Below are 22,425 nucleotides of genomic sequence, written 5' to 3' on the forward strand. Positions count from 1 at the left end.
CCAACCCCACATCCCTCAGGCCCAACACCACCCAGCTCCATAGCTGGTCCCACAGCCACCCAAGCCCACATCCCTCAGGCCCAACACCACCCAGGTCCATAGCTGGTCCCACAGCCACCCAAGCCCACATCCCTCAGGCCCAACACCACCCAGGTCCATACCTGGTCCCACAGCCACCCAACCTCACATCTCTCAGGCCCAACACCACCCAGCCCCATACCTGGTCCCACAGCCACCCAACCCCCCTGGTGGTCCCACACCACCCAACCCCACATCCCTCAGACCCAACACCACCCAGGTCCATACCTGGTCCCACAGCCACCCAACCTCACATCTCTCAGGCCCAACACCACCCAGCTCCATACCTGGTCCCACAGCCACCCAACCCCCCTGGTGGTCCCACAGCCACCCAACCCTACATCACTCAGGCCCAACACCACCCAGCTCCATAGCTGGTCCCACAGCCACCCAACCCCACATCCCTCAGGCCCAACACCACCCAGCTCCATACCTGGTCCCACAGCCACCCAACCCCCCTGGTGGTCCCACAGCCACCCAACCCCACATCCCTCAGGCCCAACACCACCCAGCTCCATAGCTGGTCCCACAGCCACCCAACCCCACATCCCTCAGGCCCAACACCACCCAGCTCCATAGCTGGTCCCACAGCCACCCAAGCCCACATCCCTCAGGCCCAACACCACCCAGCTCCATAGCTGGTCCCACAGCCACCCAACCCCACATCCCTCAGGCCCAACACCACCCAGCTCCATAGCTGGTCCCACAGCCACCCAACCCCACATCCCTCAGGCCCAACACCACCCAGCTCCATACCTGGTCCCACAGACACCCAAACCTGCTGGTGGTCTCACAACACCCAACCTCATGTCACCCAGAACCACCACCACCTAACCTCACAAACTTCAGGCCCAACACCACCCAGCTCCATAGCTGGTCCCACAGACATCCAACCCCACTGGTGGTCCCACACCACCCAACCCCACATCCCTCAGGCCCAACACCAGCCAGCTCCATAGCTGGTCTCACACCACCCAACCCCACACCACCCAGCTCCATACCTGGTCCCACACCACCCAACCCCGCCTCGCTCCTGACCCCCAAGCCAAGCCCCAGGCCCCCCCACCCCAGACAGCGGCCGGGGGGGTGTGTTGGGGGGGGGTGGGGGGGTGGGGGGGTCTGTGGGCAGCTCTACGCATGCGCACCGGCCGCGGCGGGCGGTGCCTGCGCTTTAAACGCAGCCGGCGGGCTCCCGCCGCGCACGCGCTGTCCCGTCTGTCAGCGCGCGGCGTGTCATGGCGGCGGGCGGCCGCAGCTGGTTTCGCGCTCTGGCGCTCGGCGTCTCCTTTCTCAAGTGCCTCCTCATCCCCGCCTAGTAAGGAGCTGCTCTGGGGCTGAGGGGGGAGTCGGGCAGGCCTTTCAGCCCTCCTCCCGGGCCGGCTGTTGGCTTCCACTGCCCTTCAGGGCGGCCGGGGACGGGGAGGGGGGCGCGGGCCGGCCTGGTGCCGCGGGTCCTGAGGGGGTGCTCGCGGTGTCCTGAAGGTCCTTATTTCCTTCGGGTGCTTGTGGGGAGCGAGGAGCTGCTGGATGGCGTTGCCTCCTCTTCCTCTCGGCGGTGTGAAACCGCTTTGGTTTTGTGTCTGAAGGTGCTTACAGTCCATTCTGCCCGGCTGTTGTTCGGGAGGGCCTTTAAATGTTCTGAAACAATGCTTTTTGTCTTTAAAAGACACTGCAGCTTTTTTCCCCTCAAAAAAAAAAATCAAATTGCTATTAAAAATTCAGTTAGAACCTGGTATTTTGGCTTCAATTGTCAGAAAAGGCCAAGCTATAAATAATTATTGTCCTGTAGTCACCTGTGTATGTTCTTGGCACAAAGTTCAGGCAGCATCTTTGTTACTGTTTGAGATACTTGACCAAAGTCTTGTCCTAGGGCAGATCAATGTGGGCTTTCTTTTTATCTGCCTGTGGTGATGTGCTCTGAAATGTTTGTCCTTTAAGTGTATGTATGTGACCTTAATATAAACCTTCTGTAGTTATTCCACAGATTTTGAAGTACATAGGAATTGGCTTGCCATCACTCACAACTTACCCCTCTCTCAGTGGTACTATGAAGTAAGTATGCGTTTGCGTTTTTGTAGCAGTTTATAAATTACAGGCTTATTGGGTATGTCAGCCTATGTGAATGCAAGAGGAGAAAGCCTTTTATTTGCAGAAAGCTTGTGCCAACCAACTACTGATGGTTGGCAGCTGTACAGCAGTGGTTCAAAAACATACCAGTCACGATTTGTTGGCCCTGTGTAGGTTTTAGTTAAAAAATGAGAATTGTTTGTGGAAGTTGCTGGTACTTATGAAGGCAAAATGGAAAAGACAATTAAGGCACATGGATTATTAGAAAGGCTGCGTAGCACAGGAGCAAGTTGCGTGGTAGTCTTAAATTGTGACTCTCTTTGCTCTTGTCATTAATGATACGCAGTTATTATGATAAAGAATGAGGTATATAAATGGATATATACATTATGAAATCAATCACTGTGTTAAAGCTTTGAGCCTCTGCTGGTGCACTACTAGCATGCATCGATTTTAGCCTAGATGAATCACCTTTAAATTGATGATAGATTAAAACACAATTGTGTAGGCTGAGTCTATCTTACAGTGTCTCCTGGAGTTCTGGGATAAATATCATAGTCTGGATTACTCCTCCTTGTCTGGGAACGGTGTATCCATGAGTAAATGATTTGTGCGAGTCAGAACTTTGACGGGCTGTTCGAATGCCATAAAGCAAATTTCTCTGATGCCAGCATGATCCCAGTGCCAAAGCATAGGATGCCTTTCAGCAGCAGAACATAAGCATTTGGGAACATGCACACTGGCAAATATACTCCATCCCAACCTGCTCTGTTCCTCCATCCTCCTCTCCTGTTTCCACACCCAAGGAGTTAATCATTGGTCTGGGCATAATAACAGTCCATATGGGAAAAGATCAAATAATACTATTTGACCTTGATACGGTCTTACTAACTAGAATTAAGACTTGTTTAGTAACAAGTAAAAATAATTTTGAGACTGTAATAAGGCTGATTGTGCTGGTGATTCCTTTAACGTAGACAAATATTCACTCTGAGCTATTTTATGTGTATTGAGGGGTTTTTTTTAATGTTTGCCCTGTTACTGTAAGTTGATTTATAAAGAACAGACAGTGATATACTGGTTAGGTGCAGGTACACAAAATGTCCTTTAATCTTTTTCTTCTAATCAAAAGACATCCCTTCCCTTTACCAGTGCTGCAGAAGAACAGCTCAAATCATGTTCAGCACCATAGAGCTGGCTATTTTATTGTGAAGTAGTTTCTGTGAAATACAGGCTACTGAGATGAAATACATCAGCTGATTTGCTGTGAGGAGTTGTACCTGAAGGACTGTAAAGAGCATGGATTGTGTTAAACTATTTAATCTTGTCTTTAGGCAACTTCGGAATGGACCCTGGATTATCCACCGTTTTTTGCTTGGTTTGAATATACACTTTCGCACGTTGCCAAGTATTTTGACCCCAAGATGTTGGTTATTGAAAATCTGAATTACACCAGTCGCGCAACCGTCTTTTTCCAAAGATTTTCTGTCATCTTTACAGATATCCTTTTCATATATGCAGTTCGTGAGTAAGTCTTAGTGTTCTAATTTTAAGGACAGTGGGTAGTCACTAGTATATGGACTTTTTTTGCAGTAACAACAAATAATTATTTGTACAAATAAGCTTATAAATGCATGGAAGTATCAAAGTTGCTGTAACCTATTCAAGGAGAAATTTGGAACACGCTGATAAACACAAGATAACTTGTTGTTCTTGGAGGTGCTATTGCTGTACGTGTGGTCAGATTTGTGCACATTCAGACATTAGCTGCTGATTCACATTACAGGTATTTTGTTTCTGTCACTGGGTTCCTTTTTTAGGAGTTGCAGGACAGTTTGAGTGCACCTAACTGTTTCTTCCTGTCACTTTTATTACTCTGTTCTTCTAGAGTAGAAGCATAATGGAAACTTGCGATAAAATGCCAGTATCATCCAATATGCTAAATTACTCCAGTGTTTTGTGATATTCTTGATGATAAACTGATTATGTCAAGTCTAATTTAACAAGATTGTATGTTTTCAGTGTGTCCTGACTTTGTGAAGTGTTTGTCTTACACCTAAACAGTAGAGGGGGAAAGATGTTTTGAGAATTATGTTGCCTGCCTTAACCTGTAACAGTCTTACCTCATTTTATTCTGTCTGCTCTAAAAATGAGTAGAAAGTGCTCCAATGCAACAGAGAACGGCCTAAGCTCCTTTATTTACTTTATTTGAAACAGGCTAGCTTTGCATTGTGACTTTTTTCCTTTTATTGTTTTGACTCAAATGCGTGCAGGAGCTGGCTTTCTTAAAGTGCCTCTACTAATAGTATTTCAGCACAAATCATCCACAACTTTTTAATCTGATCTAACCTTATCTTCAAAAATAATATGGACAGTACGGCTTCACACTGAGAAGCAATAAGATATTGTTTAACCAACAGAAATAGCTCATAATATTGGGGGCTGGGGCAGGGAGCAGACAGGAAGAGGTTAATGTCCAACTGAGGACCCTAAATACAACTTGGTACATTGTCTTCAGATGTAGCAATATGTTGTTCATTCAGGAGAAGTTGATAGCAAGCAGGTTATGGTTATTACTGAACGTGAGTCTTGAACCTGATACTAAATTTACTTAACATAAGCTTTAGCATGTGGAAAGCTACAGCTATTGAAATTTAAAATCCTTTTTTTTTTTTTTTAACGAAAATTTATTCATGAAACTGTCTTCTCTTGGTGAATTTAGCAAGAATTTTATCATTGCCTTGCGTCCTAGTAAAATAGTTTTCTTCAGGTTAAGTGCAGTTGACAACTTTTGAAAGGAACAATGTTTTGTTAGCTGTTTCAGTTAGGACTTGTGTTTCTTCTGCTCTTGTTCAGGTGCTGCAGATGTGTAAATGGGAAACGAGCTGCAAAGGATATCCTGGAAAAACCAACCTTCATTCTTGCCGTTCTGCTCTTGTGGAATTTTGGGTTGTTAATTGTGGATCGTATCCTTTCAAACCATTGCGGGTTGTTTGTGGTTTTGTGGTGTTTGTTTTTTTTTTTTTTAACAACCTGTTACAGTGTGTGGCACAAACCCATGAATATTATTATTACTGTCCCAGCGAGTAATGCTATTCTTTGTGTTTCTGGGGTTACTTGAATAGCTTTGTGTTTTCATTAGAATTATTATTTGGCAAAATAGAAACTGTTCAATTTTTGGTCTAACTTGCCAGAACTGCAGGAGGACCAGTCTGGCAGCAGCATGTCTGTTCCCGCTGGCTGCTCCTCCTGCGCCTGCCTACAGTATTAGCAGAGAGCCTCTCTTTTCCTGGGTGTGGTTCTAGGTTTGTCCCGTAGCAAGGAAAACTTCTACAAGTCCTTTATGTTCAGGCTGCTTTCAATTGGTTAATGTTACATGAGAATTAGCAAGGGTTTTTTTTAAGAAGGATATAAAAACACCTCTGGAAAGTCCACTTATCGTGCGTCAGTCTTGACACAACATGCGTTGATTGAGCTGGGGAGGGAACGGGGCGGGGGGGAACGCAGTAATTCTTTCATAGAAAGGAGTAATTTTGTCTGTCGCAGTCTTTAAATTGCCTGCTTGAAGTGGTAGGTGATAAGTGAGGGCTGCCACCTCTATCCATTAATCAATGTGAGGCAGAAACTAATATTTAAAAATTCAAAAAGTGGAGAATTAACCTCTTATTTGTTTTGGTTTATATCATTTAAGTTGCATGATATATATGTGGTCAGATTGTTATGCTTCTTTTCATCAAGATAATGTATTAGATTTTGTGTCTGTGCTTACGGGTATGGTTAAGTAATAATTTTATGTCTACGTGGAGTGAATTTAAGGCTACTTTCTTGATTTAAGTTCCATTTTAATTTGAATTTATTGTTTATAAGTTTGAGTCTTCCCCGGTGAACTGATAGTAGTAAAGAAAGCTTGCTTTATTCCTTCCTTGACTCAAGTTCAGATATTCACTTTCAGTACAATGGCTTTCTGTTTGGGCTGATGCTTCTTTCTGTTGCCCGACTGTGCCAGGTAAACTTGAGTGGCTCTTTCCTTTTGTTGCCATATCTATTTTAGGTGCATTAATTCCATTCAATATGAGCGGCCCAATGAAGTCATTGAGAGCGGTTGGAAGTTTGAGGTGTACGAAGCTGCATGTCTAACTATTTCTTGAGTTTGGAGGGAAGAGGAGTACTGGAAACTCACCATAATTGCTTGCTGATGCTGTCGCACTGTAGTTACCTGTGAGAAAGCGAAGTTCTGTGTTACACCTGAGCAATGCAGCATGGTTTCCTGCCATCTTACCTTCTTCCAAGTCACTAGTCCTTCGAAACGTACTTCTGAAGCTGCGGGGAGATGAAGCCTATCCCAGTTTTCCAAGTGACAATATAGTTTCCTTCTCCATACTAGTTGTGCCTAATGCTACTGAGTTTGTTATTTGAAGTAAATACTCATTTGTTTTTATGCCTATGACAAATGTCCTGTCACCTCGGGAGTACAACAGACAATCATTAGAAATTTGTACAAAATGAGAACAGGTAGAAAAAGCTTGGGTTTTGTTTTGTTTTTCCTTTAGAAAAGATACTTGGAGGGCGCTCTTCTATTTGCTGTTCTTCTGCATTTTAAACATATCTACATGTATGTGGCGCCAGCATATGGCATTTATTTGTTGCGATCCTATTGTTTTACTGCAAATAATGCAGGTAAGATGGGTTTTTCTTCACTTGCTTTTGGGGGATTGTGTTAATTAGTGGGGCCTGGGGAAGATTCAAGATATGCAGAAACCATTGGACCGAAATGTCTGTGGGTCACATGAAATTTTTGCTTGGGTAGCAGAATTATTAGTAAGATCTTTAAAGATCTTTGAAATTCATTTATGTAAAATTCATGTTTCTACGGAGATCTTTATTAAGAAAAACGAACAAGAACAACCTGCAGGTGGCAGTTTGAAGCCATAAGAATTATTGTTATGAAGTGATTAGGTAGCATCCGAAGCTATTTCAAAGTCCTTCTTTGAGTTCCTTTCCGCTTCTTAGCACTGAAAAACATGTGTGATATTCCTCACATGAACAGAGAAGGCGCTTCTCTTGAAAGAGAAAATACTGGAAGTTTGTATAATGGAGGAGCTGCAATGTGGAAAAAGTAAATGCAAACTAACTGTTGAAGGAAGCAGCTGAGTGTACTGACATAAAAGGTTGTGTGTTTCTTTTAGATAGGCACTAGCAATTCACCATCTGTGTGACCTTTTGTCTTCCTCTCTACTTGCAACAGTGTTTTCATGATCCTTGTGCTTCTTGTAGATGGATCCCTCAAGTGGAGAAGTTTCAGTTTGCTTCACGTAACCCTCCTGGGATTGATCGTCTGTCTTGTTTCTGCTCTTTCACTGGGTCCCTTCATAGTGTTGGTAATAACCCCCTTTTCACCTGTTATTTCCCTGAACCATTAGAAAACTGTGTTATAAAAATATAAACCATGTCTCATCTAAAAAAGGCCATCTTTTTCTTTTTTGTTTTCTGTAGGGGCAGCTGCCTCAAGTCCTCTCACGGCTTTTTCCTTTCAAGCGAGGCCTCTGCCATGCTTATTGGGCCCCTAACTTCTGGGCTTTGTACAATGCCATGGATAAAGCACTAACAATTTTTGGTACAGTATGCTCATCTTACTATATGGTGCCTAAATGCAGATAGACCTCTCTGGATTTTAATCTTCCTTCCCCATTTGAAATGCAGGTAGTAAATTAAATTTTCAGATTGCCTTAAATCACCTGATTGTCTCCATAAGCCAGTACATGATAAGTTCCCAGCAGTAGGTCAGAACTCAATCATTCCTCTCTGCTATCGTTTGAAAAGAAAAGACTTGGCTGTGTACTCAATTCAGCTACTTCACTTTCTTTGTTAACATTTATCAGTTTGTGCTTTTTTTTTTATGTTTTGCTTTTTAGGCTTAAAGTGTAATTTTCTTGATCCCACAAAAATTCCTAAAGCCTCAATGACAGGAGGGCTGGTTCAAGAATTTCAGCATACTGTCCTTCCTTCTGTGACTCCACTGGCAACATTAATCTGTACTTTCATATCTATACTGGTAAGAACAAATAACATTTTTTTTGGAAACTTGATATGTTTTGTCCCCCGTGGATTTTATTTGATTAGCATGCACTTCACATAACTTCTTTGTTGCCCTGTAATTAAAATTTTTCTTTAAAAACAAAAATAAAAAAATTATTAGGATAAATGTGGAATTAATATCTTTCTGGATACACAATATGGCTAAAATTATGGCCCCGGTCAACCCTAGAGTGGTTAAAAGATTGTTAAAAGCAATGTTGGATCAAAACCACTTTGCATGCTGAACTAGAAGTAACCTTTTGTGATAGAAGGTAGTTGAACTAGGATGTGAGTACAGATACTGATGGAACTGTTTGGGCAGCTTACGGTGTTGCTAACAGCATTACCTACAGGTAAGCCTAGTATTCTTCACGTAACAAGCAAAGAATTGAAGGTTCAATAAGCAATTACCTGGATACAGAGTCTTTTTCACTATAACGAGCAACTAGCCTTTAGCTGGAAACCTTTGTTTCAGCACCTTTATGTAGTACCTTTGATAAAAGGAGTTTAGTGGCATAGATTCAAAGACAGTTGTTGCAACACAAATAACAGGGAGTTGGCTGTAGTTTTTCAGTCTACTTTTCCGCTCCTGTTACATTGATGGAGTCCTTAAGGCTCTACTCACATATCTAAATAGATACGGTTCCTCCAGTGCTATCTAATGCTTGTGCTGCACAAACACAAACTGGGTCTCGTGGTGTTTATTAACATGGAAAAAAAAAATCTCATTGGACAATGGTTTGTGTTCAGGATTGCCAGACTTTTCACTGAAGTCCTGTTTTTGCCTGTTGTTTCTAGCCCTCTGTTTTCTGTCTTTGGTTTAAACCTCAAGGGCCCAGAGGCTTTCTTCAGTGCCTTGTTCTTTGTGCGTTGAGCTCCTTCATGTTTGGCTGGCACGTGCATGAAAAAGCAATACTCCTTGCTATTCTGCCTTTAAGGTAAGTGATTTTTTTTTTTTTTTTTTACATAGTAGCTGGCCAGACTGAACCTGCAGCCACTTGTTAAGGAATCCTCAAAGAGGATCGCTTTGTTTTCAGTATATTTCAGAAAATGAGCATGTTTATAGAATGCCTTAAGCTGTAAAGTTTAAGTGCACTTCAAGTAAATTAATTTCAGGCACAATAAAATGTGGCTGCCTTGGCAATAGAATGTGCTGGTGCTAGTACAGCATATGTAGGAAACCGGTGTGCTGTTAAACAAACAAACAGTGTCTTACGACATATTAACACTGGCTTATACTTCACAATAGTTTGCATTGACAGAAGCTTTAAGTAGAGCTTTATGGGGAGTAGCTGATTGCTGTATCAGTTCTGTGGGGCACAGCAAAGCTTTGTACTAATTTACAGATGATCACAAGAACAGAAGGGTATGGTTTGGGGATGATTAAGCCATTGGTTTAGGAGTCTGACGCACAGGCCTTCCCACTCAGTACGCTTTTGTGTCTCTTTGAATGCTGCGTTGTATTAAGATGCATCGTATACAGAAAATCTCTGTGCTTCAATTCAGATACTTTATTGCTGTTAGAATAATGGGGAAAAAAAAAACACAACCAAAAACCCATAAAGCCAAAGTCAAAACAAACCGTGCTTATGTATGAAGGAATGGGGTTTAGATTTTAGGCTGCGTGTGGACCTGTGCTCTTAAAAGAATTCATTTAGCTTCTCCTTGAAGCCTCCTTTTCTTAGTGACATCTCAGGAGCAGGCTTGATAAAATGTTTCACTCACGTGACATGGTGGACGAAAGCAGCCTGCTTTCTTAAGGTCTTTTGTTTTCCTCACTCCTATTACTGCATTTGTGCAGTACAGTCATCGCACCCCAAAAGTCCAAGGTGTATTTGTTGCACGTCTTGTGGCTTTGCAGTTTGAAGAGAAAAATTAATTGGCTTGCCTGGCTGGAAGCATTTGACACTGCTGTCATACTCAAGTTTGGCAAGCGTTTGTAGTTAATGAAGTTCTTTTTCTCTCTGAATAGTTAAATTTAGAGATCTACTCTGGCAGGGACAAATGCAAAAATATTGTAGTCCTTTAGCTGCTGGGCAGTTCAAGCCTCGATGAGTGCTCTGGTTCATATTTAAAACAGTAGGTAGATTGTGCAGGAGCCAGCTGAGGGAGGGGACCTTCTGCACTGTGCTTGACAAGAACCGTACGCAGTTTCTACTGAAAGAACTTGATGCCTGTTGTGGGTAGCAGTGAGGCTATAGTTCGTAAGCTGCCTGACCAGTATTGCTACAAACTGTATTTTCCTGTTGAGAGGTTTAGCGCTGCTTAAACCCTTGAAGTGGGAATTGTGGGAGGGAGAGAACTAACACTATTGGAAAAACAAAAGGAAGCAGAAAAAGTAGGGATGACAATGTTGGCAGCCAGCTGGCAACGAAAAAGACCATTTGTAGAAAACTACAGGCCTTTCTGATGGTTGTTTTTGGGGGAGGGGGGTGGTGGTTCTGGGGAAGGCTTTCCCGGCTGATTTTTCTCCTGCATTTTTATCTCTGAGGCCACGTGGTTTGGAAGCAGGAGACTTCATCACAGGGACTGGGGTACTATGAAGCTGTTTGACTTGTTCTTCGGTCTCTTGTGAATTGTGTAGTGTTTTGCTGAAGTTAAGTTTCTTTGCTAAAAGACAGAAGCGTAACAAATTCTTGTCACTTTTAGCTTGTTGTCTGTTCAGAGAGCGAAGGATGCTGGCATCTACTTGATTCTGACAACCACAGGGCACTTCTCACTTTTTCCGTTGTTGTTCACATCACCAGGTAAGGTGTTCTTTCTGTGCTTTCATTTTACTGCTTTGTTGTTTTGGGTTTTTTTGCCAGAGATGATGTGCAGGTAATGGTTTTTGGATTGTTTTATGTAATAATAAGTTGAAAGTTGCAGGAGGCTCTATGTCGGCCTGTTTCCATAAATCCGAACTCCAACTAGTGAAAAGAAACGTTGGCTTAAAAAGTGGAAGAGCCATAGGCTTTAAGTTGAAATAGAAATGGGAAATTGTCATAGTCGATACTTCCCCGTCTAACACAACCATGTGAAGCAAAAGCAATAAAGGCAGTTTGAAACCACAGACCTGACAGGCTGTTTTCCAGGTGACTGCTTCCTGCTGTCAGTAACGTGCTTAAACTGAAAAAAAAATCACGCAGCAGCATCAGTTATCAGTATGTGTAGGGACAGATTTCTTTGTGACCTAAAAGCTGTTCCTTCCTTCCTCCCCCACCTCCCCTTTTGCTTCACTTAAACCCTAGGCCACCCTAGCTACGATAACACTATGTGTTGATTGTCATCCTTCTGGGAGAGGTCAAATCCAGACACTCGCGCTCTTCTGGTCTGATGATGCTGCTTATTTGCAATGGCGAAGCTGCTGCCTTGAGGAATGAGCAGCTCTCTGCCGTCTCTATTACTTAATTTTTATTTACCACAACCTAGAACTAGATAGCATTGATTTTTGGCTGTCACATTTACTTTTTTAAACTTCCCAGCCCAGTAATTCCTGACTTATTTTTTTTAATTGGAAAATCTTATTTGCAGTGCTGTCATGTTGTAATTATAATTAGTGCGTTCAGTATGCTTACGGATGATTGAAACAAGTGTATTACAAATGCTTGGCATTTGCTTTAGCATATATCTATGTTTATTTTGGGGTGTCCTAAGCAAAAACATTTAGTTCTGTTTGGAGAAAATAATTCAATTGGACAATGCAAGTGTGACTGGTAGGATTTAAAGATACTGCAATTTATATGGCAAAAGGTTTTTATAATTAATTTTAAAAGTACGTTATGTCCCTTGTTTTTCAGAACTTCCAATTAAAATACTGCTTATGCTGCTGTTTACTGTGTATAGCTTCTCTTCGTTGAAATCTCTATTCAGGTAATTAAAGAAACATGTTCCCAAAGCCAAGGACAAAACCATTTCTTCTGTCACCAGGAACAATGTTGTCGTAATGGGCAAACAGCAGCAACATGATGCTGAAGTACCAAATTGAAGTGTTACTCGTCAAAACACGATGCTACCTCTTTTCTCGGGAGGCAAGGCTTAAGTTAGGATTATTATAGCACGTACTTGTTATGTTTGAGTTGTGAGAACTACCTGGTTAGTCCCAGCAGGCTGTAAATCCCCACCCGCTTGATGCGCTGTTAAAGCACAAAGTTGCAATGCTGTAGCCTGCGAGGATTTAATTTGATATTTGAACACTTATAACAGTGAGTTTTCTGATGATTGATTGTCAGTGCTAATGGTTAACAAATACTACTGTGTGGTTTTGGAGTGGTACTTAGTATTTTCATGTGTGGAAGGGGCAGGTTACAATAACATGCATTTACAAGCTGTAATTTGTCAACAAATTTCCTGCAAATGCTTGGTTGTCACAACATGTAATTGCCCAAATCATCCTGTGTATTTTTGCAGGCCATTGATCTCTTGAAAACTTGACCAAAGACAGCGCTTGTCCTTATAGCCCCTGTAGTCTCCACGTTCCTGTTTCCCAAACGTTTCATGGCAAAGCCAAGCTGTAACGAAGGATGTCGGAAATGCTATAAACCTCTGTGCAGTACTTCAGTCACCTGCTTTTTGTAGGCTGCTCTTTCAACCAGTCTGATTTTTTTTCCCCCCTTAGTATTCCAGAATTCAATCATTCTGTTTCAAGAGCCCTAACTAAAAACCTCTGTAGGGGATTAGTTTTTTGTCTAGAAATGGAGCTTTTTGCCAAGTTCCTTGTTCCTAACTTTCCAAAAAAAACCCCCAAAATTCCAGAAGAACATGAATTTCCCTGTAAACTGCCCACAGTCAAAACCTGACCACCAATGTCCTTTGCAAGAGAGATTGGCTCGTATGTACTACAGAAAGCGTGGGGGAAAGGGGCGGAGGTTAAGTGTGACATTTCCAGTCTCTGGACGTACAACAACTTCCGTGTAACAAACGTGTGTGAAGGTCTCTGTTCAGTTGAGGTGAAGCAGAGCAGCTGCTGAGGTTTCTACTTGGAGTCCAGGGCATCTTGGAACTCGGTGTAAAAATGAGATGATAAGGAAATTAGCTGTAGTCTCTGTTATCACATGTTTTCCTTTATTTAAAGCCTTATTGTGAACTACCGGGGGATATTCTTTGCACTGGTCACCAGCGATAGCTGAAAAACAATAGTTATTTTTAGTTAACATCATGTATTTTAACACTTATTTTTTTTCCAATTCCTCTGACAGGAGAGAGAGGCCTCTCCTTAACTGGCTGGAAACAATCTACCTCATCCAACTAGTGCCTTTGGAAATCTTCTGTGAAATTATATTTCCTCTGACCCCCTGGAAACGGCAGTTCCCTTTCGTCCCTCTGTTGCTGACCTCTGTGTACTGTGCCCTGGGTGTCACGTACGCATGGCTGAAACTCTACATCTCCGTCTTGACTGAGAGAATTTCTGTCAGACCAAAGGCTGAGTAAAGCCACGGTGTTGGGACCAGTCCCACGTTTGAGGGGATTATCTGGCACGGTGAGGGGTTGTCACGAGGACTTACAACTCTCGATAAAACACAGCGTACGTGTACCATCGCCACGCGCCGAGTCTTTCTTCCAACACTTCTGTACTGCCCAACGAGGATACCTCTGATCAGAAGCGCTTGTCGCAATAACCTGGGGCGCGGCGAGATGCCACTTGCCGTGGGTAAACTGTGAAGCTTAATGAGGTCCAGACTTCTGTCCCGAGGAAAACCTGCCCGGCTTTCCCGTTACTGTTTGCATTTGAATAAAAATCACTGTGGCAAATTACAAGGGATCACTGCTGTGTAGAAGAGAGCGTTGTAACTGCAATCTGTGGAATATGTAAATTAAAAACTTGATATTTTTTTGTCTGAGCATTTCTTGCAGGTTTTTTTTATCTCATGTCTAAGCCCTACTTTTTGAGGGACGCCCGCACGAGTAAGGGTGTAGTGTCTAGCTGGAAACTTGTCCTGAGGTGCTTTGTCAAACTCCTGAACACCCCAATCTGAAGCTTTACGTTTGTTGCTTTGTATGTCTGTGTCCCTTTGATCTCCTTTCATACAGTCTTTGCAAAGAGGTTTTAATATTCGTGTAATCATGCTTATTTTTGTAGACCAGGTTGCCTCGTTTCAGACATATGCCTCAATTTGCTATTGTTTTAACATCATTAAACAATATAAAAGAGTGTGCCTGGATAATCGTATTTATTTGCAATTCATGTAACACTGCAACCATGACAGAAGACCAAGTGTCCATAGTTCCCCTAGTAAACTGAGGATGAGGTATATCGTGTTCTGCCTCTGCAGACTTTTTCCTCATTTAAAAAAAAAAAAAAAAATAATAATCTCAAGATTTTGCTCTAGAAATGGGGGTGCGGTTTGGAGCCCAGCCCTGATACATGAAACTGGGAGGGGAGAAGGGATGGATTTTATCTTTCTTTCCATGTTAGTTGAAGGTGGCCCCCTTCAGAAGGGATAACCTACGGCGTGTTTGTGCTCTGTGTGTTCTTTGAATATTTTGGATGTTAAAATACAGTGTGGGTCTTGTTAGGACAGCGGGTGGACAGTAGAGTAGTCGCTGTGGCCATTTGTGTAACAAAATAGCTTGCACATTTTAACTTTTCGTGGCCAGTGAGCTCATTTTCAGACTTTTTTTCACTTCGGTTTTCATTACTTTTCTGCTTTGTTTACTCCATGAATTACTTTGCCATGCTCTTTTTAGGTGCTGTGACTGCCGGCAGTGCCTCAGTGCTGCTTCCACCTGCGTTCTGCCTTTGGTCTAAGCCTCAAAGCTCTGCGCAGGGTACGGCATCCGCAATGCTTGTGTTTATCCGTCTATAGGTGCTGTTCTGGGTAGGGGAATGGTAATATCCCAAAAAAACCCCTCCATGCTCTTCTCCAGCAGCACCTTTACAAACAGAGCCCAAATCCTCCAAGGAGCCTGCCTTGACTTCAGTGTCTCCTGCCAAAGAGCGGTGACAGCCAGAACTCCTCTTTTGTGGAGAAAAAATAATAAATGCTTAGAAAAGAGGATGGGAAACCTTTAGGACCTGTCTTTTTTTAACGGTTATGTTAAGGGAGACCTTGGTCTCAACAGCTACCTGAGAAGAGGGTGCAGTGACATGGGGGCGTCAGTCTCTTCTCCCAAGTAACAAACGATAGGACAAGAGGAAATGGCCTCAAGTTGCACCAGGGGAGGTTTAGGATGGATATGAGGAAAAATTTCTTCATGGGAAGGGTTATTAAGCGTTGGAACAGGCTGCCCAGGGAAGTGGTGGAGTCACCATCCCTGGAGGCATTTAAAAGCCGGGCAGACGTGGTGCTGAGGGACGTGGTTTAGCGGTGGTTTGGGCAGTGTTAGGTTGATGGTTGGACTCGATGATCTGACAGGGCCCTTCCGACCCAGACGATTTTACGATTCCATGTCAATCCTGGTGCTGTTGCAACTGGTTTAATGTGATTTTTATAGTAATAAAAAAAACCAAAACCTTAGCAGCACTGTGGTGTTAGCCTTTAATCTGTTGTCAAGAAAAGCTCTGAAAAGGAATTGTCTTTTGATTTTAGGGTTTAATTAAACCCCGAATTTAATTACAGGCCTGCCTCCCTGGCACCGCACAGTGGGGCCGAGCCGCTTCACTCTCACCCATAGCCCTCAGCACTCGGTCCCCGCTAAAGCCGCCCGATCCGGTGAGGGGGTGAGTTTATGTGCTGGGGTCTTTTATTGGGTTTTTTGGTGGTTTGTTGTTTTTTTGGGGGTTTTTTTTTGGTGAAATAACTAAAAGCGGCGAAGGGCGGCGGAACCCGAGTGCGCGGCGGCGGGCGCGGCGGAGGCGGCGGGCTGCAGCACCGCTCCGCCCGGTCACCTTCGGCGGGGCGGCCGCCATGGTGTTCCTCCCGGACGAGTCGCGGTCGCTGCCGCCTCCCCCCCTCCTCAACAAGGGCTCGGCCTGGCTGGGGCTGGCCGGCTGGCTGGCGGCACTGCTGGACAACGGCTTCAACCAGCGGCCCGTCATCCGAGCCGGTGCGGTGGGGCTGGGAGAGGGGAATGGTGGGCCGGGGGGATGAGGTGAGGGGCCGGGGGTTGGGAGGGAGGGCCTGAGGTGAGGGAATGGCGGGGTTAGAGGGGGCTGCGGGAGGGGTTATGTGGGATTTGGGGTGACTGAGGGATATAGGGGTGGGGAGAAGGGGAGAGGGGCCTGAGGTGAGGGGCTGGGGAGGTAGAGGGGATTGGGGGGTGGGCGCGGGGAAGGGGTTATGTGGGATTTGGGGTGACTGTGAGGGACGTAGAGGCGGGAATGAAGGGGAGGGGGGCCTGCAGGGAGGGGACGGGGAGGCAGAGGGGGTTGGGGAAGGGGGTATGTGGGATTTGGGGTGACTGAGGGATATAGGGGTGGGGAGAAGGGGAGGGGGCTCTGAGGTGAGGGGCTGGGGGGCTAGAGGAGGTTGAGGGGGCTGGGAAGGGGAGCATCTGGGATTTGGGGTGACTGTGAGGGATATAGGGGTGGGTACAAGGGGAGACAGCCCTGAAATGAGGAGATGGGGGGGTTAGAAGGGAGTGGGGGACTGGGGAAGGGAGTACGTGGGATTTGTGGTGACTGTGAGGGATGTAGGTGTGGGAATGAAGGGGGGGGGCCCTAAGGTGAGGGGCTGGGGAAGGGGGTATGTGGGATTTAGGGTGACTCTGAAGGATATAGGGGCAGGGGGAAGGGGAAGTGACCCTGGTGTGAGAGGCCGGGAGGGTTAGAGGAGATGGAGGGGAGCTGGGGAAGGGAATATGTGGGATTTGGGGTGACTCTGAGGGATATAGGAGCAGGGGGAAGGTGAGGGGGCCCTGAGGTGAGGGGCTGGAAGGGCAAGGGGGATCCTCTATGGGATTTGGGGTGACTCTGTGAGGGTCGTAGGGGCAGGAGCAAAGGGGAGGGAGTCCTGAGGTGAGAGGTTGGAGGTAGTTGTGGGGGAGCTGGGAAAGGGACATCGTATGGGGACAGAGGGGATTTGGGATGACTCCCTGAGGGCTATGGGGGAGCTGGGAAAGGGACATCGTATGGGGGCAGAGGGGATTTGGGGTGACTCCCTGAGGGCTATGGTGGGGGCGGGATGGGGAAGGAGCCCTGAGGTAAGGGGGGGGCCTCTCTGGGGGCTGGCAGGGGCCATGGCAGGTCTGCAGGTGAGGGTGCTGTAGGGACCTGGAGGGGCTGACCATGGGGGAGAAGCGTGTGTCTGGGGGGGCTGGGGAAAGCCGGGTGGGCCCGCCTGGGGCCGGGAGAGGGCCTGAGGCAGGGGGACATTCCTCCTTCTGCTGCAGGTGTTCACCGCCAGGTCCTGTTCACTACCGTGGGATGGTTTGTCGGCTATTACCTTGCTAAACGCACGGAGTACATCCATGCCAAACTGGACAGAGAGTTGTTTGAGTACGTCAGGCAGCACCCGGCAGACTTTAAGGCAACAGGTATAAAAACTTAGTATTTTAAAAAGTCCGCAGCCTGCCGTAATGTACAGATTAGTAAGTGCTAATGTATGTAAAGATCTTGCTGGGCTGCTTGCGGAATCTGTTCTTTTCTAGCAAGTCGTACTGACTGCTAACTCGTTCCTGCTTATTCACAATCTGTTGCAACAGTATTAAAGATTTTATGATATGAAAATAGATATTTTCTATTAGCTATTTCTATTCTAATAGCTGTTGCTATCAGCTGCCTTGATGACCAACTCTTCCTCCTAAAAGCTTATCTTAATATAAAAAAGGCAGAGGCAAAAAAAAAAATAAGAATAGATCGAATTTGTGCCACTAGAGAAGAAATAAAGTCACGAAAATGAGAAATCACGGGTTTTATTCTTGAAAAGTCACAACTTTACCGTTTATTCTTGTAAAATTGCAGTCTATGTAGATTCTAAAATGGTGTGATGAAGATTCAGAAAATAAACAGCAAGTGAAAAAAGAATAAATAGAAAAGGCAGGAAACCTGAAGCGCCGTTGGCTCTTGCTGGCTTAGAGCCTTGGTGAAGAAAGTGTTTTACTGAATGTAGTCACTACGCCCAGCAATGCAATGGCAAATTTTGGTGAAAATTGTCTTATTTTCTAATAAAACACAGTTAGGTGACTCTGGCTGTTGGATTGTGATCCACGTCATCCCGTGTTGGAAAGAATATGTAGGAATAAAAACCCGTTAATATTGAGATCTCTTCACGGGGGTCTGTGGAGAGCCCTATGGAAAAGGAGTTATGTGTTTCATTTATGCAGCAAGCTAATAGTTTGCTGTTGGTAGCAAAAAAACCAGGTTTTTGGTGGCTTTGTTAACCTTAAGACTTAATATTAAAAATCTTCAGAATCGCTCTCAAGTGCTGATTAGGTTTTCCCACCCCCACCCTTTTCCTCTTGCAGAAAAGAGGAAAATAGGAGAACTTTTGGAGGATTTCTACCCGGTTCGCTGAGGATTTCGCCAGCGGTGGCATGTCGCAGGGTGCAGCTGCTGAGCTAATTCCACACCGAGAACTTCAGCGGGCCAGCTGTAGCTGTTCAACCGTCCATGGCTTGGAAAATGAACCATTACTCGCTTTCACGTAATAAAAGCTATGATTAAATATTTAAGTGTTTAGTTACTTGTTCTTCTGTTCCATTATGGTGTGTTGATATATACATGACTGAGATTTGTGATGGGATAACTTTGATTCACCACTTTTTCAGTTATTCTAATTGTGAAAATGGAAGATTGTTCGTACAGCATATATTTTTTTCAAAAAACAGAAAGTAGTTATGTAAATTCCTCCTTTTTATTTCTCATTGGCATTTCTCCTGGCCATTGGGCACGCTCTGGACCAGCCCCTGCAGATGCTGTAGCCAGAATCTCACTGTGAAATTAATTCTGTCCTGCTAGCGAAAATAGATGCTCTCCCTAATTAATTCCCGCATCCATTTTGCATTCCCGTGTTGCTTTTTCTTTGCTGGTGATTAGGGTCCAACCTTTCAACTCTCTCACTTGGTTGTTGGCTCCCGGTTCTACGTACCGAACCCAAATGTTTCCCAGCCGTGCTGAAGAGCTGCAGCTCTTCTCAGTTTCACTGCAGGGTGCTCAAGACCTCTGGAGCTTGAGAAGCTTCCAGTTGAGGCTGCTCCAGTTGTGAATGGTTTTTTTATCAACTTACCTATCTCCTGCGCTGGTTTTCAGCATCTCCTCGGGCTTCCTCCTGCGCTGCTGTGATCCTCATGTGCGCTTGGTGCGACCTCCTCCGCTGTGCAGTGTCTCAAAGCACTTTCTCCAGCGCCTCTTCCCCAGGGAAGCCTCTCGCTGTGCTTTGGGGGCCATTCTGGTTGGACTAGATGATCTGAAAGTTCCCTCCTGACATAGACAATTCTATGATTCCCTGACCTCTGCTTCGTGCCCGGTGCAGTGCCGAGGTGTGGGACAGTTGGGTCCCTCTCCTCGCCTTGTCACCAGGATCTGATTCTGTTCCCGAGTGATGTTGCACAAGGCCAAGTGCAGGGTCCTGCACCTGGGTGGGGGCAATCATGAGCACAAATCCAGGCTGGGCGGAGAATGGATGGAGAGCAGCCCTGAGGGGAAGGACTCGGGGGTGCTGGTGGGTGAGAAGGTCAACATGAGTCATCAATGTGCGCTGGCAGCCCAGAAACCCCCCCGCAGCCTGGGCTGCATCCCCAGCAGCGTGGGCAGCAGGGCGAGGGGGGGGATTCTGCCCCTCTGCTCCGCTCGGGGGAGACCCCCCTGCAGTGCTGCCTCCAGCTCTGGGGCCTCAGCACAGGAGAGACACGGAGCTGTTGGAGCGGGGCCAGAGGAGGCCCCGGAGATGCTGGGAGGGCTGGAGCCCCTCTGCTGGGAGGACAGGCTGAGAGAGCTGGGGGGGTTCAGCCTGGAGGAGAGAAGGCTCCGCGGAGACCTTGGAGCCCCTTCCAGTCCCTCAAGGGGGGCTACAAGAAATCTGGAGAGGGACTTTTTAGCAAGGCCTGTAGCAATAGGACAAGGGGAAATGGCTTCAAACTAAAAGAGGGGAGATTTAGACTAGATCTAAGGAAGACATTCTTGACTGTGAGGCTGGTGAGACACTGGCCCAGGTTGCCCAGGGAGGTGGGAGATGCCCCATCCCTGGAAACATCCCAGGACAGGTTGGACGGGGCTTTGAACAACTTGATCTAGTGGGAGGTGGAACAGGATGATCTTTAAGGTCCCTTCCAACCTAGACCATTCTATGATTCTAAGATAATGAACAGGTGACACTTGTCTGAGGGGGGTTTGCCCCAAACTGGTTATGTTGAGGAGGAAGATGACCATCAAATGGATTCAACAGCAACATGGGGACTTTGAAACCCGAGAAGGTGTCAGCCTGAAAGGAAGCATGAAAGCTGCCAGTGTGAGGGAGAGATCTTGAAGGGGCAGTGGCAGGGTCAAAGCCTGTTGGACACCGCCGAAAGCCAACCTGCTGGCATCCCAACTTCCACCCGGACCTGGCCAAGAATCCTCCCAGTTGGCTGCTGTGAGCAGCGTGCAGCCATCTGCGGGCTGACAGCACTGGGGGGGACCAGGCAGGGACAGAGCCAGAGCCAGCGTTGGAGAGCCTGGAAGGCACCTCTGGGGATGGTCTAGTCCAAGGCCTGCTCAAGCAGGGTCACTGCTGGCACTGTGCCTGTTTGTGCTTTGGGTATCTGCAAGGGTGGAGACTCCACCACCTCTCTGGGCAGCCTGGGCCCGTGTTTGACCACCCTCCCTGAAAGAAACGGGGAAGGTTTCTCTTCTGCTCAGATGAAGTTTCCTGTGGTTCAGTTTGTGGCCATCGGCTCTTGTCTTGTCACTGGGGCACCACAGGGGAGAGTGTGTCTCCATCCCCTCCGCACACCCCGTTAGGTCTCTGTACCCCTGGAGAAGGTCCCCCTGAGCCTTCTCTTCTGCAGGCTGAACAGTCCCAGCTCCCTCAGCCCTTTCAGCCCCTTCACGGCCCTTTGCTGGACTCTCTCCAGTACGTCCATGTCTCTCCGGGACTGGGGAGCCCAGGCTGGAGCCAGCGCCCAGCTGTGTCCCCCAGGAGGGAGCAGAGGGGAGGGATCCCCTGCCTCCAGCTCCTCCTGGCAGGCTGGTGGCTGTCTTTGCCCCGAGGACGCCTTGGTGGCTGGCGGCCGACGTGGCCAAGCAGGGAGCCAGACGTGGGGGTCGCGGGTGGGAATTTGTGGGGTGCTTCCCCCTGTCAGCGCAGGAGCGGGCGACAGGCAGCAGCAGGGGGTTGGGCTGAGGCCAGAGCACCCCGAAGGCAAAGGCAGGGGGTGCAGGCAGGGAACCTGCCCTGCGGGAGGGCTGCGGGTGCTGGCAGCGCCCCCGTCCTTGGGGTGGTGTGTGGTTGGGGCTTCTGGGGACTGGGGAGAGCAGGGCATTTGGAATTTCTTATTTATTTAACGTTTTGGGTCGAAACTGTACTTTATCTCTTGTCCTCCTGATACTGAGCCTGCACGCCCAGGTCACCGCTTTCTGGTTAATTAGATGTTGTTAAACAGCTATAAATAAACCTGCAATCCCGCTTGGCTTCGCCAATGGGAATGGAGAAGGCTATTTCCCCGTGGCGGCTGGCAACAGCAGCGGTGCCGCGGGAGCCTTTCCAAGGTGACGTGGAGCCAGCATCCCCCTGCCATGCCGGAGAGGGCCTGATCTGCCGCGCCTGCCCTCGTCCTGCCAGGGACCGGTGCTGGGTGTTTCGAGGACAAAGACCTTTTCTGTGACCATCTCGTGTCTCTTATCGGCCCTGTCCAACAGCAGCGGCCGGCAGCAGGGCACTGTTGGGGCTTGACGCATCCGTGGGGCAGCGTGACGCAACGCCCTGCAATCAGATCAAGCAGAAGTTTCCCGTGAAACACCGGGGTCGGGGTTGACTGGCCCGACAGCAGCTCACAGAGAGGGACCTGGGGGTCCTGGGGGATTGCAAGTGGCTCATAAGTCATCAGCACGGCCTTCCAGCTGTCCCACGTCACAGACCGTTTCTGGGAACATCTTGCGTCCCTCATCAGTCATGTTCAGCAGCGGTGGTGAGCGCTTCCCTGGATGTCCCACTGTAACACTTCCCTGGGGCAGCACCAGCCCCTGCAGCTGCCCAGTGCACTGCCCAAGCCAAAAGCCATTGACGCAGGCGACCACTATCGTCTCCATGTGACACAGGTCCTGTCCTTCAGCTCCAGCCAGGTAGACCACCAGAGACACATCACCTCCTGCATGGTCCTCACCTCACCAGGAAACAGCATCCCTCCATTCCTCATGGTTCAACGGGGGCA

The 22,425-nt window shown here is 46.8% G+C and overlaps 2 protein-coding genes across 2 annotated transcripts; both read left to right on the forward strand.

Annotated features, from left to right (window-relative positions):
• The first annotated feature begins 1,296 nt into the window (after nt 1-1,296).
• ALG8 (ALG8 alpha-1,3-glucosyltransferase) lies at nt 1,297-14,350 on the forward strand. The gene is made up of 13 exons (XM_054186168.1): nt 1,297-1,393; nt 2,052-2,130; nt 3,480-3,673; nt 5,002-5,111; nt 6,084-6,151; nt 6,696-6,822; nt 7,420-7,523; nt 7,639-7,759; nt 8,058-8,197; nt 9,019-9,158; nt 10,870-10,967; nt 12,000-12,072; nt 13,398-14,350. The coding sequence occupies exons 1-13, from the start codon at nt 1,314-1,316 to the stop codon at nt 13,627-13,629; spliced, it is 1,566 nt and encodes a 521-aa protein (XP_054042143.1). The 5' UTR covers nt 1,297-1,313; the 3' UTR covers nt 13,630-14,350.
• Nucleotides 14,351-15,920: 1,570 nt separating this feature from the next.
• Nucleotides 15,921-18,750, forward strand: NDUFC2 (NADH:ubiquinone oxidoreductase subunit C2). The gene is made up of 3 exons (XM_054211193.1): nt 15,921-16,185; nt 17,470-17,613; nt 18,544-18,750. Exons 1-3 carry the CDS (start codon nt 16,047-16,049, stop codon nt 18,591-18,593), a joined length of 333 nt encoding a protein of 110 aa, XP_054067168.1. The 5' UTR covers nt 15,921-16,046; the 3' UTR covers nt 18,594-18,750.
• Nucleotides 18,751-22,425: the final 3,675 nt, after the last annotated feature.

The sequence above is a fragment of the Rissa tridactyla genome, chromosome 1, assembly GCF_028500815.1.
Source record: "Rissa tridactyla isolate bRisTri1 chromosome 1, bRisTri1.patW.cur.20221130, whole genome shotgun sequence".
Taxonomy (NCBI): Eukaryota; Metazoa; Chordata; class Aves; order Charadriiformes; family Laridae; genus Rissa; species Rissa tridactyla.

Bases quoted from the DNA above. Each gene is read 5' to 3' on its own strand.
- ALG8 (XM_054186168.1), top strand. From the start codon at position 1,314: ATGGCGGCGGGCGGCCGCAGCTGGTTTCGCGCTCTGGCGCTCGGCGTC. The intron at 1,394-2,051 runs GTAAGGAGCTGC...AACCTTCTGTAG, and splicing joins TGCCTCCTCATCCCCGCCTA to TTATTCCACAGATTTTGAAG. The intron at 6,152-6,695 runs GTAAACTTGAGT...TTTTTCCTTTAG, and splicing joins CTGTTGCCCGACTGTGCCAG to AAAAGATACTTGGAGGGCGC.
- NDUFC2 (XM_054211193.1), top strand. From the start codon at position 16,047: ATGGTGTTCCTCCCGGACGAGTCGCGGTCGCTGCCGCCTCCCCCCCTC. The intron at 16,186-17,469 runs GTGCGGTGGGGC...CTTCTGCTGCAG, and splicing joins GCGGCCCGTCATCCGAGCCG to GTGTTCACCGCCAGGTCCTG. The intron at 17,614-18,543 runs GTATAAAAACTT...TTCCTCTTGCAG, and splicing joins GGCAGACTTTAAGGCAACAG to AAAAGAGGAAAATAGGAGAA.